Source organism: Natrix helvetica (assembly GCF_964273705.1).
Source record: "Natrix helvetica genome assembly, chromosome: Z".
Classification (NCBI taxonomy): domain Eukaryota; kingdom Metazoa; phylum Chordata; class Lepidosauria; order Squamata; family Natricidae; genus Natrix; species Natrix helvetica.
This window is the reverse complement of record NC_138554.1, coordinates 61,066,585-61,083,145: the sequence shown is the minus strand read 5'-3', so window position 1 is coordinate 61,083,145 and position 16,561 is coordinate 61,066,585. Positions and strand designations below refer to the sequence as shown.

Genomic DNA, 16,561 nt, shown 5'->3' with positions numbered 1-16,561 from the left:
GTAAAAAAATATTGAGACGCAAATGATACTCAATAATTCCTTTGTAGAACTGTATCAGCAGATCCTTGGGCAACATGAGCTTACTAAACTGACACAGGAAGAACATTCTTTGTTGTGCCTTTTTATTGATGGTTCTAATGTTAGGTGTCCATTTCAAGTCCTTGGACATAACAGAATCTAGATAGTTGAAGGCTCTAGTATTGATAATATGTTGTCTAATATTGTAAGAGCTGATAGAGTAGGATAGAATAGATTCTTTGCAAATGTACAATAATTTACAGTTTTACAAATGTTCAGCTCCAGATTGTTCTGGTTGCACCACAGGACCCGTTGATCTATCTCTTGTCTATATGCAGACTCATCATTGTTTAGAATGAGACCAATGACTATTGTATCATCTGCAAACTTCAGAATTTTTAACAGAGATATCCTTTGAGATGAAATCATTGGCATACAAAGAGAAGAGTAATGGAGGCAGCACACAGCCCTGGGAGAGTTCCTGTGCTAACTGAACGGTATTCAATGTGATTTCTCCTAGTTTCACCTGCTGCTTCCTATTTATTAGAAAGTTTATAATTTATCTACAAGTGTGATCAGAACAGCTAGGTGAGTCAGTTTAAAGAGGAGAATTTTAGGAATGATGGGGTTGAATGCCAAGCTGAAATCTACAAAAGGGACCCTTATAAAGTTCCTTGGGGATTGAAGATGTTGTAAGATATAATGCAGTGTCTTATTGACAGCATCATCTGCTGATCTATTTGTATGGTAAGCAAATTACAAGGGGTCTAGCAGATTTTCAGGTGGACCAACACTAACCTTTCGAAGGTTTTCCTAACTACAGATGTCAGAGCCACTGGTCTGTAGTCATTCTACAGTCTTTGATGGAGAGCTTCTTGGGCACTGGAATGATAGTAGAGTGTCTGAAGCAAGAAGGGATATAACACATCTCCAGTGATTTATTAAAGATGCGGGTGATGATGTGGGTCAGGTGATTAGCACAGACTTTCAAGTAAAAGGGAGTTACCCTGTCTGGCCCTGGTGCTTTTCCACCTTTTTGTCTGTGAAATAGACCTCACACATATTTTTCTATGATCACCAAAGGTGAGGAGCCCAGATGGGTGTAGGAGACTTAACTGCTGTTCTTGTATCTGAGATGGAGAGGGCAGCAATAGTTGACATGATCTACTCCCAAACCTACTGTAGAACACATTCAGGTCATCTGCCAGTTGCTGATTCTCTTCTTCAAGGGGTGCAGATCTGCTGTAGCCAGTGATATTTTTCAGGCTTTTCCACACATTTGCTGGTTCATTTATGGATAGCTGAATCCTCAGCTTTTCAGAGTAGGTCCATTTTGCTGCCCTCATCTTCTTTGTTAATACATTCTTGGTCTCATTGTCCTTTCCTGTAGGCTTCCTCTTTGGCAAGATGTAGATGTTTTTCAGCTTAGATGTGAACCAAGTTTTATTATTACAATGACATAATTAATTTTTAAGACAAGAAGACTGTCCAGCAGAAATGCTAGAAAATAATGGTTTATAGTATATAATATGTACATTTTAGGTAGCAAATTATATATCATGATGAATATGCTAACATATCATATGCATGTGTATGTACTGTGTATATAATGTAAACATATGTATGTGAATACATATAAAACACACACACATAGTAATGTATGTATATATACACAAGGGGCCCGATGGCTCAGCAGTCAAAGATGCTAAGCTTGTCAGCTGGAGAGCTGATTGCCTAGGTCCAAGAACCAAGCTCCATGCAACGGGATGAGCTCCTGTTACTTGTTCCAGCTCCTGCCCATCTAGCAGTTTGAAAGCATGCAAATTTGTGTAGATTGGTATCCCTTAGGTGGGAAGTAACAGTGCTCTGTGTGCCTTTGGCATATCCCTATGCTGGCCACATGACCACAGAAATTGTCTTCAGATAATGCTAACTCCCTCAGCCAAGAAACAGAGATGAGCACCATGCCCTAGAATTGGAAACGAATAATAGAGAAACCTTTACTTTTACATACAGCATGTTTGTGCATATATATTATATTATATTATATTATATTATATTATATTATATTATATTATATTATATTATATTATAGACACACACACATGCATATGCACACACACAAACCAGTGGGCCAGATCAAGAAAAATGTGTAATAGACAATATTGCTACCAGATAAATTTGAAACTGGCTGTGACCAACTGCACTCAACATGTAGTCCTCAGTAAAACTAAATCTATATTCAGGGAAGCATGCTGTGGGATACCAAAAAGTTCTGTCTTAGGCCTGGTATTCCTCAGCATCATCATAAATGATTTAGGTGAAAGGCTATAAGGGAAATCATCAAATTTGAAGGTGAGATGAGCAGCCAATACTTTAGAAGACAGACTTCTTAATGCACTTGAATATTTGCCCCCTATCCAACAAGATGCAATTTAATGAGAAAAGAAAGATTTACCTTTAGGTAAGAAAAACTAAATGTGTAAGTATAGGTGGTATCTGGTTCAATAACAGTAACTGTGAAAGAAACCTGGAAGTCCTAGTGGACAATCATTTACTGTAAGTATAAGCCAGCAGTGTGCCCCAGCTGTCAGAAAACCCAATACAGTTCTAGATTCTATCAACAGAGAGATATCAAGATCATGGAAAGTGTTAGCACTGTGTTATACTGCCTTGATAAGACCACACTTGAAATATTGCATACAGTTTTGGTCACCACTATACAAAATGATGCTGAGATCCTAGAAAGTGTGCAGAAGAGAGCAATGAAAATGATTAGGAACAGAAGGCTAAAACAAGAGGAACGGTTGCAGGAACTGGATATGTCTAGTCTAACAAAAAAAGACTAGGGATGACATGATTAAAGTCTTCCAATAATTGAGGGGCTGTCACAGAGAAGAGGAGATCAACCTATTTTACAAACCACCTGAGGGCAAAATATAAAGTAACAGATGAAATCTGATCAATTTACATACAGCTAAGGATAAATTTTCTGCCATTGAGAACAATTAACCAATGGAATGGTTTGCTTCCAAAAATTGTGAATGCTCCATCATTGGAGGTTTTAAGAAGAAATTGGATAGCCATTTGTCTGAAATGGTATATGCAGTATGTTTCCTACTTGAGCAGGGGATTGAACTAGAAGATTCCAAGATCTCTTCCAATTGTTATTCTGTACTCTAAGCAGGATTCCCTTTGCACAGAGAACTCATGATTCAAACTTTACATACAATCTGGTTTAACAAGTAGTTAGACCCAATGAGAAGTAATGTTATAAAAAGCAGACAGGGCTGGGCAGTTGATATTTCCTATTTTCCAGTTGAAATAACATACATAATAAAAATAGAAAAAAATCTTTAAATTTGTTCCTTAGATTGTACTGCCCGCTTCCCCCAGATTTCCTAGTCTTTCGTGCCAGCTTAAAAAGATCCATTGGTATTCATAACCATGGAATCTTCATCACGTTGAGTCAAATTTGAGATTAACAGGTTGATATGTGCACTTTTCCAGATAAAATAATAGTCCTCAGCTGCTTGACTAATGCTATAAAATACTCTGTTTTGATTTTCAAATTTGAAAACTATTGTACCATAAATATTTATGGCAAAACATCTTCCATCCCATATACCAAATTTTTAAAATGAAAATAAATTTGTGAAATATGTTTTTTGATGTAAAGTGTATGATTGAAATTGGAATATATACTAAGACTTTTGTAAATGCAGCAAGGGGAATGATGGCTCAGTGGTTAAAAATGCTGAGCTTGTCAGCTGGAGAGCTGGCAGCCTGGATTCAACATCCAAGTTCCACATAACAGGGTGAACTCTCATTACCTGCCCCAGCTCATGCCCACCTAAAAGTTCGAAAACATGCAAATGCAATTAGATTAATGTCCCACCTCAGTGTGAAGGTAAGAGTATTCTGTGCATCTTTGGCATGTAGCCATACAGGCCACATGACCATGAATATTGTCTTTGGACAATACGAGCACCCTTGGCCAAGAAGCTGAGATGAACACAATGCCCTAGAATTGGACACAACTGACTTTACCTTTACTTTACTCTATATGCACTTCTTCACAATAATAAGCAATGACAAGGATTACTTGATATATCAGCAAGCATAAATGATTAAGGGTGTTTAAAAAGCATAAAAGCAGCATTGCTGTAATATGAATGTTATGTAACTGGAAAGAAGTTACTAATTTTTTAAAAAATTAAAAAGCTAAGTAAGTATTAAGGCAGCACTGAAATGATACATTTCAATAAATACATTAAATAACTTCTTTTATAATAGCTTCTTGTAATCTTTTGACTTCTTATGATCAAGCCAGACATACTTTTATTTTCCCCATATATTTTATTAGTAAATAAAAGGATATGTTTGCATTCATTCTTTTTTATTTTAATTGGAAAATTGTTAAACTATCAACTCCTGTAGGTTGACTATTTCCTTAGGAATTAATTGCTTGCCTTATTTCATTTTCAATAACTGAGCAATTAGCATGTTGTCAAAATGTTACACGTGTATGTCATTTTCAGCAAAATGAATCAGAACTCTGAGTGTAAAGTTATATCAGCCAATTAGAAATCATAGAAATTTGAAAATATAAAAGGCACAAAGAAACTAGGAACGCTTCTTGTTTCTATACCTACTTCTCACTATATTCTTCAGTGCTCTGTCTATGGCCACACATGAAATTAGGGCTTGAATGAGTGCAGGGGCTAGCAGGGGCTGATAAAGTACTCTTGACACTCTGAATGGAATGCCTCCTGCTCTTCCTACGTTCCAGCCCTCTTCGTTCACTGGAACCAAGACTGGTTCTTCTTCTGTCTTTGCAGGCAATAGGAAGAGGTTCTCCACTATCATCACCATCTTCATGTCTCAATGTCATCTAAAAAAAATGAAAGGGAAAGTGCAGGGAATAATGCATATTGATTTATATATTTGTTTTGTTCCACAAAGACATCTCGAAATGTCTTTTTATGACTGTTCTTTATCAAGGCTTTGATAATCTGGATTTTGCAGGACGATAGATTTCAGATGCTTTTTACACATGTTGAAGAATCAATCTGTCTATGTAGAAATTCCAAAAATAACATATGCTTCATCTTCTATGTTCACACAAGAAAAATGCCCCCTGAACCCTCAGACTGAAAGTAAAAATAATAATGAGATTTTAAGTGCAACTCTCATCCAAAATGTTGTTCCTTGTTATGCACCCCTGGCATGAAAAATAAAGATAGATGCTGAAATTTCAAAGAAGAATGAAGAGATGTATTTGTGGAAGATCAAAAAGGCAATCTGAGAGGGGACTTTCTGTTGTACCTAATTCCGATCAGTCTGTTCTTCATGATATTACTGAAATAGCATCTCCCCCTCCTATGACTCTAGATACCACCCTTTCATAGCAGAGGGGCTAAACTGTACCCAGAAAAAAATGGTATTATTTTATTAATTCCCAGCTACTGGGAATTAAAACCTTTTGCTGTCAACAGGGTTTAGACAATTATAGTCTCCATCAGCTAAAAGGAGAAGTTAAAACTACTGTGAAAATTTGAACAAATAGCATTCATGGTGAAATTTATTACACAGAAAATAAATTAATCTAAACGTATTTATTTCTCTGTTCCTTTACCTGCCTCTCAAAGACCAACCCCACATCCACATTGTGGGATGTAGAAATAGGAAAAAGCAAGGAATTGCAAGGAATGGCCCAAGTATGGCATTGCCTTGTGACACAGGACCTATACAGCAGCCATGAAGGCTATCCTGACAACAGCAATATTGAAATATTAAGATATAGAATAGACAGGAAAAAATATCTACTTTGAACACAGCAGGCATGGGGAATAAAACAGAAGAAACTGTAGACATTATGGAAAAAACAGGGTTCAAGATAATGGGACTAGCCGATATAAGATGTAAAGGGCATGGCAGTAAGAAAGTTTTCAGAGGATACTTGTTTATTTACCCTGGAGGGGCTACAGCAAAGAATGGAATGGGATTCTTGATATATCCAGACACAGCAAAATGCATACTAGATATCAGTAAGTGTTAAGATAAAATAATGAATAATGAAAATCAAGAGAGAAGAACAAATTGAAACATACGTACAATTACATGCCCCATGCAATGATAATTACCTAGAAGGACAAATGGATGAGTTCTTGAATGAACTATCTTAAGAGATAGAGAAAATGGAAGCTAACAGTATGGTGTATGTAATGGGATATTTCAATGGTAGAGTAGGTACTAACATAAAAGAGTATGAACAGTTCATTGGCCTACATGCTGTTAAAATAGTGAAAGGAACCAGAATGGGCAAAGGATACTGGACTTATGCAGCCAACACCATCTTTTTATTATTAATACATTTTTGAATTCCGAAATTCACAATACTATGCATGGTATAAATGGCATGACATCATCACTAAAAGCCAGAATGATCACATATTAACAAGTGTAAAAAGAAGAGTCAGAATATTTGATGCAAAAGGAATCTCCAATGGACTATGTGACACCTATCATAAGATCATAGAGCTAACAGCAAGACATGACAACTTTAATATTAACAGGAAAAAAACAAATAAAAATCAGGAATTAATTAAGATAGCAAAAGTTAAATTAGAGGTAGTAGAAAGTTACAACAATAATGTGGAAACAACATTTTGCCCATTATTACCAGTGGTGGGAAATCTGGAGGATAGGTATACAAAACTATCTAGCTTAACATTGCGGAAGAACAATGTGAAAAAGGAAAAGTGGAAAAAGGCAAAATAGGACCAAACACACTGCATGGTGGTGTGATAAGTTAAATAAGTAAAGTTAGAAAAACAGGTTATATAATTATTGGATAAAATCAAGAAGATTATATAAATTATAGATTTCAGAGATACTATCAGGATAACTGAGAAGGCAAAACAAAAATCCTGTGCGTGCTTTGGAAAAACATTGAGATCAGCCTGTACAAAGTTTTTCAAAGTAGTAAAAAAAAAAATGGAAAAAATGGGAGAATCATAGCCCCACAGAGATAATCAGACAAGAAGGAAAGGTAACTAACAGAACCATCAGAAATCATAGAAAGATGGAGAGAATATTTCAAAGAGCTTCTCAAACTCTTAGAACAATATCATGAAGAAGCAACACAAAACCACAAAACAATAGCGCTAGAGCCAGAAATACTAATTGATAAAGAAACAAGGTTAAAAAGTGATGTAAATACAAAGCATCAGGAATTCAACAGAAATAATTCAAGTCATGGGGAAAGGCAGTATCAGATGATTACATAGTCTTTAACGCAGCATGAACACAACTAATGTACTTACTGATTGGTAATAAGCAAATAATATCATTGTGGAAAAACAAAGGGAGCAAATGAAAATGCACACACTATTGAGGCATCTCACTCTTGAGCCAGTAGAGCATCAGTTCCCAACCTTTCTGGCTTTGTGGACTGATGGCGGGGGAAGGGGGTGGTTTGGTGTGCACACGTGCCAGTTGCGCAAAAGCAGCTTTGAGGGTTCATATGCCGCTTGTGCTGCCTGGTTCTCACTGGGCCACAGCCCAGTACCAGGTTGCAGCCTGGAGGTTCAGGATCTCTGATGTAGGGAAAATGTCCACCCATTTAATAGAAACAAGATTAACACGAATTATGAAGCCATAACCAGATGGGTTTTAGAAGAAACAGAAAGTGCATAGATGCAATTTTTGTGCTTAAATAATTAATAGAAAATAATATGTAATAAAATAAGAATTTCTTCGTCGCATTTGTAGACCAAGAGAAAGAATTTCAATAGAGCAGAAAGGAAATTGCTATGGCAAGCTCTGCCCCAATAGGGAGTAAGTAAACATCTTATTAAAGTATGCAAAAGTTTATATAGTGATTACAGAAGTGTAGTTAGAACAACCCATGGATCCCTTCATAGAAATGGCTGGAATAAAACAGGGATATGTACTATCACCACTATTGTTTATCACTTATATTGACAGCATAAGCAAAGAAGCCAACCTCAAGAATGATCCTTCCTTAAATAGTTTGTCATTGGCTGTTTCATGTTGGGTTCTCTTTTAGTTGATTCCTGGAAATGTGTAAAAGCTGATTTTATACAGAATCATCAAAGAAAGCAATGTACCCCACATCCTCATAATGTTGCTGAAATCTGTGAAATTTGAGAAATGAAGCCAATAAAATTCTGACTTGCCTCTTACTCCAAGAGAAAAGCTGTACAAAGATTTGTGGGACAGGGAATATGGGAAGTCACATTTTATCCCACTTCCTGAAACCTGTAAACCCCCCCCCCCTTAAATAATGGGGTAACATTAAGCTCCAGAATGATGCTTCTACGCTTGCAGCTGCTATTTGTTATCTCCAGTGGTGCAATGAGGGAAGAAAAGGAAGGTGTGGCGTGGCACTGAATAACTATTCCTTGAGCACTCCCACATGGGCCAGCTAATAGAAGAGATGACTGATTCAGGGAAGGAGAGACAGAGATCTTGGATAGCTCTAAGAATATGCTCTTTATAAAGAAAGGTGGGAAACAAAGCTGGAAGCCTGGTGGGAAATAGCATTAATATAAAGTGATAAAAGAGAACTTACTGTACAATTAATGCATAATTCTGAACAATAATTATGCATGTGAAGCAGAGGTGGGTTGCTCCTGATTCGGCTCAGTTTGGCTGAACCGGTAGTAGTGATTTGGCCTTGGTTGCAGACCCGGCAACGACCCAGGCTGGCTATGCCCCCGAACTGGTTCCCCAATCTCTTCTGCCATTGCAGGCAGGTTTCTGCACATGCGCAGAACAATTTAAAGTCAACTTTAAACCGCGAAGCGATACCAACCGGTACAAGAACCCATCACTGATGTGAAGCACTTTACAAAGCAGATCCTTTTCTTAATGCTGTATGTTATAATTTGTTATTAGTATAAAACTACTGTACAGCATCAATTTTATAGTTATCAATATTAATCTAGTTCAACTAGGTCACAGAGTTAAATAAATACACTTGCTTACATTTTGGTATTATCCCTGCCTAGTAAAAATGCATTTTACAATAAACTATACTACCATGTTTCTGTATATGTAGTACATATGCATATCTTTGCCTTTCCAAATAAAAATAAATAGGCAAGTAGTACTATAGATATACTTTTCTTGCAAACATTATGAAATATTCCCAAGCTGTAAAGGAAAAGGACATTTTATATTATTACCTCATAAATGTTGAATTGCTCTACTAAGTCCAAATCTGATCCTTTCTTGTTCAGATGCTTCCGGGAAATAATTTCCATCCCCAGCTCTTCTAGACAGTCAATAACATCATAAAAAGAATCTTGATCTGGCAAGCCAGATAATGTCTGAAAGTAAAAATGGAATTATTTTAATTTTTTGTTTTGAAAAGAATATCAAGTGCAACTTAAGGGTCAGTCCTATGTATTGCTTGTTATATGCCACGGATGTCTTTTGAGGTAACTTTGGAGAATGGAAAGTTAATGGGATGATATAAATCATAGGAACAAAGGCTTATAAAGAAAAGTTATTTCAACATGTAAGGAACTGAATGTACAATTGAAGTCAGCCTTTTTTCAGGTTTGATTGACAATCAGATTGAAAAATTATAACTTTATTTTTATATATGATAACAGCAGGAAGGCTTCTCTATGTACATAGATGGGAAAAAAATCACATTTACCCACAATGGAAGAATTGATGGTGAAATTAATGGAGTATGAAGATAAGGTGAAATTGACTGCTTTGATGACTATTATTTATTTAATTGAGTTTCCACTTGAAAACCACTTTTCTATTTGAAACAAAAAATAAATAAAATTTTAATTTTCAGTTTTGATAATAGTGGTGGTGACAGAAGTATTGTTTGTTATGCTTTATTGTAGTTCAAAGGGCATTATCCTATCGAAAAAAGTTAGAAATTATCTTTTTCTATAGCTTTTTTCTTTTTTGTTTGCAGGCCCCAATTTTGCTTTTCCCTTTTCCCTTTTTAACTTTTTTCTTCACCATCACCAACTAAAATACTGGCAGTTGTGATTTTACATTATTATATATATAAAAATAATAAAATAGTAAATAAAAATAATAATTAATTATATAACTATGTGTATGTTTATAATAATAACACAATTTAATAATACTATATCATATATAATAATATAATCCAGTTTAAACATCTGACTAATGGTATGACCAACCCAAATAATTATATAAGAAATATATAAAACTAATGCTATACAGAATTATATAATAATAACTAACAACAAAAGCCACAATACTTAGATCCACATATATAAACCACCATGATATGTTGTGGGGCTTGAATGCTGTGAGGAAAATGAGAGCTATACCAGAAAGTCAACCACAATGCACAAGTCTCATGAGAAAAGCTAAAAGAGTGATTCTTCCAATCAAACCATGAAGTACAGAGTGATGGGAAGAAAAAAAAAACATAGATATAAACTAGGAGATATAGGCAGCACAGCCAGAATCAGCCATAAAGGATTCAAATGCCTATATCTGTGTTGGCGAACCTATGGCACACGTGCCACAGGTGGCACACAGAGCCATTTGTCAGGGCACGCGAGGCGTTGCCGTCAGCTGGCCAGCGCGCATGCGCGCGCTGGCCAGCTAACTTCGGCATTCTTTTGAGGCCATTTTTCGCCCTCTGGACAAACCGGAAATTCACAAATGTACTTCTGGTTTCCTCGTAAGGCTTGTTTTAGCCCTCTGGAGTGTTCAGGGGCCTTCAGGAGGTTTCCCTGAAGGTTCTTGAGGGCAAAAAATGACCCAACGAGCAAACTAGAAGTGACTTCTGGTTTGCTCGTAGGGCCGTTTTTAGCCCTCCGGAGCCTTCAGGGAAGCCTCCTGAAGGCCACTGAAGCCGGAGGACGAAACCTGGCCATATGGACAAACCGGAAGTCAATTCCGGTTTGCTCGTAGGGTTGGTTTTTTGCCTTCCAGAGCCTTCAGGGAAGCCTCCTGAAGACACTGGAGGGCTAAAACCAGCCCTTCAAGCAAACCGGAAGTCTGTTCCCGAACCTCTGGTTTGCCCGTAGGGTATTAGTTTTTTGTGCTCTGGTGGGGCTGTTTTCACCCTCCCCATGCTCCTATAAAGCCTCTGGATTTAGGGTTTAGGGAACAAACAGGGTGAACTTGAAGCACTAGTACACAAGGGCAGATCTGATATTGTTGCTATTACTGAATATTGGTGGGATTAAATTCATGATTGGGATGAAAGAATTCAAACTATTGAAAGGAAATATACCTAACAAGAGAGGAGTTGGAGTTGCATTATATGTAAGAGATCATTACATCTCTACAGAAATCCACAAAACATATGGGTCAATGCAAAAAAGAAAAGAAAATGACACTGCCACCCAACTAAGCAGAAGAAATATATTAAAGTTTTGCAAACTAATCAACACATATACACATATTTTCTTTAAAACATGGAGTACTCTTCACCATATTAAAAAAAATAAGGTTATAAAACATAAAGACAATATAGGTCACAAAGCAGTAGATTTATCCATCAGTGCAGTCAGAGGCATACCTATGTTTGACTAAAACCATGTGGTTGGAATTCTGCTGGGTTGTCCTTGTTTATTAATTGACACTGTGGATCACAGCATATAATACATAGTCTAGAACCGTGATGGCGAACCTATGGCACGCGTGCCACAAGTGGCACGCGGAGCCATTTGTCAGGGCACGCGAGGCGCTGCCCTGTCAGCTGGCCAGCGCGCATGCGCGCGCTGGCCAGCTGAGTTCACCTTTTTAAAAGCTATTTTTCCGCGCCGCCCTCGCCTCCTCCTCCTCCTCCTCTAGCCGCGCCATCGCAAGGATTAAGGCGAAAGGGGGCGGGGGCGGGGAAAGCGAAGGGGGCTTTGCATGATTTTTTCGCCTTCCCCAGGCTCCAGAGGCTTTATAGGAGCCTGGGGAGGGAGAAAAGAGCCTCCCCCGCCCCCCCGGAGGCTTCAGGGAACGTCCCGAGGCTTCCCTGAAGCCTTCGGAACACTTAAAACCAACTGCGGCGGCGGCGGCAGCGATTTGAAGGCCGGGCGCAAGGACACCGAGCCTGAGGCGCCGCGCGGTGGAGGCAATCCGGGCCCGGGCGATGGAGACGCACGTCTCGTGCCTGTTCAGGGACCGTCCCGAGGCTTCCCTGAAGCCTTCAGAGCGCTTAAAACGACCATCCGAGCAACCCGGAAGTCACTTCCGGGTTGCTCGGAGGTTGGTTTTAAGTGTTCCGAAGGCTTCAGGGAAGCCTCGGGACGTTCCCTGAAGCCTCCGGGGGGCGGGGGAGGCTCTTTTCTCCCTCCCCAGGCTCCTATAAAGCCTCTGGAGCCTGGGGAAGGCGAAAAAATCATGCAAAGCCCCCTTCGCTTTCCCCGCCCCCGCCCCCTTTCGCCTTAATCCTTGCGATGGCGCGGCTAGAGGAGGAGGAGGAGGAGGCGAGGGCGGCGCGGCTGAAGGAGGTTGGTTTTAAGTGTTCCGAAGGCTTCAGGGAAGCCTCCGGACGTTCCCTGAAGCCTCCGGGGGGGGGGGGCGGGGAGGTTTTAAGTGTTCCGAAGGCTTCAGGGAAGCCTCCGGACGTTCCCTGAAGCCTCCGGGGGGGGGGGGGGGAGGGAGGTTTTAAGTGTTCCGAAGGCTTCAGGGAAGCCTCCGGACGTTCCCTGAAGCCTCCGGGGGGGGGCGGGGAGGTTCTTTTCGCCCTCCCCAGGCTCCTATAAAGCCTCTGGAGCCTGGGGAAGGCGAAAAAATCATGCAAAAATGGGCGCGTTGTGCGCGCATGCGCACTGGGGGCGCGTTGCATTATGGGTGCGGCACGCCCGCATACGACCCCCCCGCGCTCCCCCCACTTGTGGCACGCGAGCCAAAAAAGGTTCGCCATCGCTGGTCTAGAAGAATCTTTTTTTAAAAGAATTTTATTGGTTTTTAAACATTTATGGGAAAAGGTAAGGGGACACATAGAAAATTTTGGCAGCTCCCATGCTAGTAGAAATCCATCCAAATCTCACAATTTTTACTATATTAAAAACAAGATATAAAAGATAAGCAAAAAACAGAATCTTATTCTATATTGCGTCAACCATGTGTTCAATCATTTTTCCTTTGTCACTTTCTAGAATATCAACAAGTACTAATATTTCAAATACTTTTATTTTTGTGACCTGTGCCTTTTCGATATTGCTCCTTCCTCCCTGTCCCCAGAAGGAGCCACAGCCCCCCCTCCTTCATATCTTGTACCTTGCTACCCTTTTCACTACCTTCACTGTGTTCGTCCTCTAGAAGGGAGAAATGTTTTTTAATGAAGGCTTCAGCCTCCTGCACTGTATTAATTCTAATCCTTTTTCCCTCCCAGAAGATCAACATTCCCTCTGGCAATAACCATCTAAACCAAATTCCTTTATTGTATCATTTCTTTGATAAGGGGGGATACTCCCTCCTTCTCTCTCTTATCTTTTTTCGGAATCTGCATAAAAATGGTAATTTCTTCATCTTTATATTTCAGTGGTTTCTCCCTTTGGGCCCCAAGCACCTCATCCCTTGTGGTCCTCCTGAGGAATTTAACATGCACCTCCCTTGGAACATTATGACTTCTAGCATATGCTGAATTAATCCTATAAACCAGATCCATGTCCCACCACAACTGTTTTTTGTTTCTTTTGATATATTCTGCTAAAATTGTACTCATAATATCCTTAAGATCTTCATTTTCTGTCTCTGGTAGGTTCTGCAGTCTGAGAAAAAAGGACATTCTTTCAAATTCTATTTTTGCCAAAAAGTTTTCCAGGTCTACATTTCCCTTCCGGATTGCTTTGACCTCTTCCCCCAGCCCAGCCGCTGTCAGGGGAAAAAAACGGCTGATATCTGAGATCAATGGATCGGGCTGATTCCCTTCCGCATATCTTTTGAGATATTAAGAAAATAAATAAAAGTCTTTGACAATTATTCTAATTAACAAATAAACTTTAATAAAAGTAAATAAAAGTAAAATAAACTAATTGTTACATTTTGATAATGAAAGCTCCATCTGCCAGCTCTGCTTGGCAGCCGGACAAAGAAGAAAGGAATTAGTTCTGGAATGTGTAACGCATGCGCAATAAATCACTTTCAGATAAGAACTTTTATGACCTGCGCAATAACTCTTTCTTAGTTTAACTCTTGAGTGTCAGTTCATGCCTAGCAAACTTTTTAACATCGTGACAGCCGCTCCCTCCTCCAACACCACAATTCTCTGTTTATTGTCTGCAATATGATGTTTAACATCTCTGAGTTCCTTTTTAAGCTCTGTCACTTCTTTTTTCAACTCATTTTGACCCCTCATAATTTCTTGAAACATTTTGGAAACAGATAGTTCTTTTGGGCCCTCTCCAGTCCCTTCTTGCTGTAACAATGAAGTAATTTTCGTTTGCTGCATGCTTGGACTGGAGGTGGCAGATGCAGGAGCCGAAAATGACTTGCCCGTTGGTGGTTTCTTAGGCCCCATTTGTCTAAATTCAGAGATGTGTATAAGTCTTTTTGAAAGAAGATGGTGTCCGAGGATTGCGCAGCTGTGCCCGTCCAGAGAGGCAAGCAACTCCGAAAGTGAAGAGTTAACTCTCCTTCACAGTTCCAAGGCACCGAGGCAAACCAGAAAGAAGAAAATCAGATAATCAAAGTTCAGGAAGACCATGTAGCAGGGGAGGTCCCGGTCTCCCTCAGAGAGAGTAATAAAACAATTCCAAAGGTTTTTTTTTTCTCGAAGGTAGTTTCAAAAGGCAGACTTCATTTGTCAATGCAAAAACAAAGATGGGCGGAAGCAGGGAGAAGAAAGGGAGATCTCTATAAAGTTTTTTTAAAAGAAAAACAGCTCAGCAATCATCTCTAGCAATTGTGATAACGATCTTTCTCACTTAGTTAATTCAAGTGACGAGTCAGCCTTTGTTCTCTCTCCATTCCAATATAGAGAGAGATAGTTCAAATGCTGCTTAATCCGAGGGGGGTAAAGAGAAGAAACATCCCCTCTAATCCCCATTTTCAAGTAAATTGAACACGGATTTATAGTAGTCTGCTGCTTATCCTTTAATGACAATCAAAGAGATCAGGATGACTCTCCCACCACCAGCATCCAGCCACGCTTCTCTGGATAAACTCCTTCCTCCGGAGCCATTCGGCGAAAGGGCGGACAGCCCGAAGCTGTCCCTTGCCCCCCCTCTGCTCCCTGGCTTCTAGGCGAGGCTGAAAAGCACCCCCGCCGGCTGTTGCTGATTCCGGGGGGCTTCAGCAAGCCGCCCTTCGGCAGGGGACCCCTCCAAGGCCCCCTTGTGCTCCTTACGGAACCAACCGAGGAGACGAGCGGTGGACAACACGTCCGTTGCCAGCAGGAACCGGAAGTGATCGGTCCATAGTCTAGAAGAATCTTAATGCATTATCAAAGGAAGAAAGCATTTTTAAAAATCCATTCCGATATTAATCTCTCTGTTGACTTTAAAATAATTTTCTAATTATAACTTTAATACACAGAAAACTCTGAATATATTTGAATACATGCATGTCAAATTACGACAAACCTTATTTATTAAAGTCATAGCATAAACTAGTAATTCTGTATCAAGTCCATCCTTTTCCTCCAAAATCTCCATGACACTGGACCATAGCTTGAAACCTGAACAAAGAAAAGTAATATTACAAAGAAGAATTTAATTTATCTGTATTAGCTATTTTAAAAAAATACTTAGCAGAGAAAACATATAATGGATTAATATTTAAAATATTTAAAAGTCTAATTACATATATTATTTCTGGAAGTAAACCCTCCTGACATGGTTGAGTTCAACATGCTTAGTACTAAAGTCCATAATGTATTCCTTCTGCTTCTTCCTAAAATGTGCCAGCTTATGCCTGCTTGCTCAAATGTCTTAATCCATAGTCTCAAACCAACAAATGGTTATGGGAATGAGAGGCAAATATAATTTGCATCTTATAGAAGTAGACCTCAACTTACAAACACAATGTGGGCTGAAATCTCAATCACTGAGAGAAGTGGTTATTAAATGAGATACCCACATGGTTGCTTCATTCAATTAATGCAATTCTGGCTCTCCCAGTGGCAGTTGTTAAACAATCACATGGGATATTAAAGGATCACGTAGGAAAATCTGCCATCATCCCAGACAAATGGTTGTCCAATCTTTTCTTGATTCCTTCAGTGATGGGCGTCTATAACTTCTGGAGGTTAGGCATTCCACTGATTAATTTTTCTTATTGTCAGGAAATTTCTCCTTAATTTTAGGTTGAATCTCTCTTTGATAAGCTTCCATTTGTTGCTTCCTATCTTACTCTCAGGTGCTTTGGAGAATAAGTTGATCACTTCTTCTCTGTAACAGACCCTCAAACATAGTAAACTGCTATAAAATCACCTTAGTGATTTTTCTTCATTAGACTAGATGTACATAGTTCCTGCAACCATTCATCATACATATTAGCTTCCAGTTCTCTAACAATCTTTGTTCTTCTTCTCTGCACTGTCTCTAAAGTCTCAACA

At 39.1% G+C, this 16,561-nt stretch overlaps 1 protein-coding gene across 7 annotated transcripts in view; it reads right to left on the bottom strand.

Annotated features, from left to right (window-relative positions):
• Positions 1 to 16,561, bottom strand: part of FHOD3 (formin homology 2 domain containing 3) — a 270,970-nt gene that overhangs the window by 123,228 nt on the left and 131,181 nt on the right. For all 7 annotated transcript variants that reach the window (XM_081971408.1, XM_081971409.1, XM_081971411.1 and 4 more), the window contains exons 8-10: positions 15,588 to 15,682; positions 9,234 to 9,377; positions 4,674 to 4,912 (exon numbers count right to left, since the gene is read on the bottom strand). In XM_081971408.1, the coding sequence (XP_081827534.1) occupies positions 4,674 to 4,912; positions 9,234 to 9,377; positions 15,588 to 15,682 (478 nt within the window). The remainder of the gene's footprint in view (positions 1 to 4,673; positions 4,913 to 9,233; positions 9,378 to 15,587; positions 15,683 to 16,561) is intronic.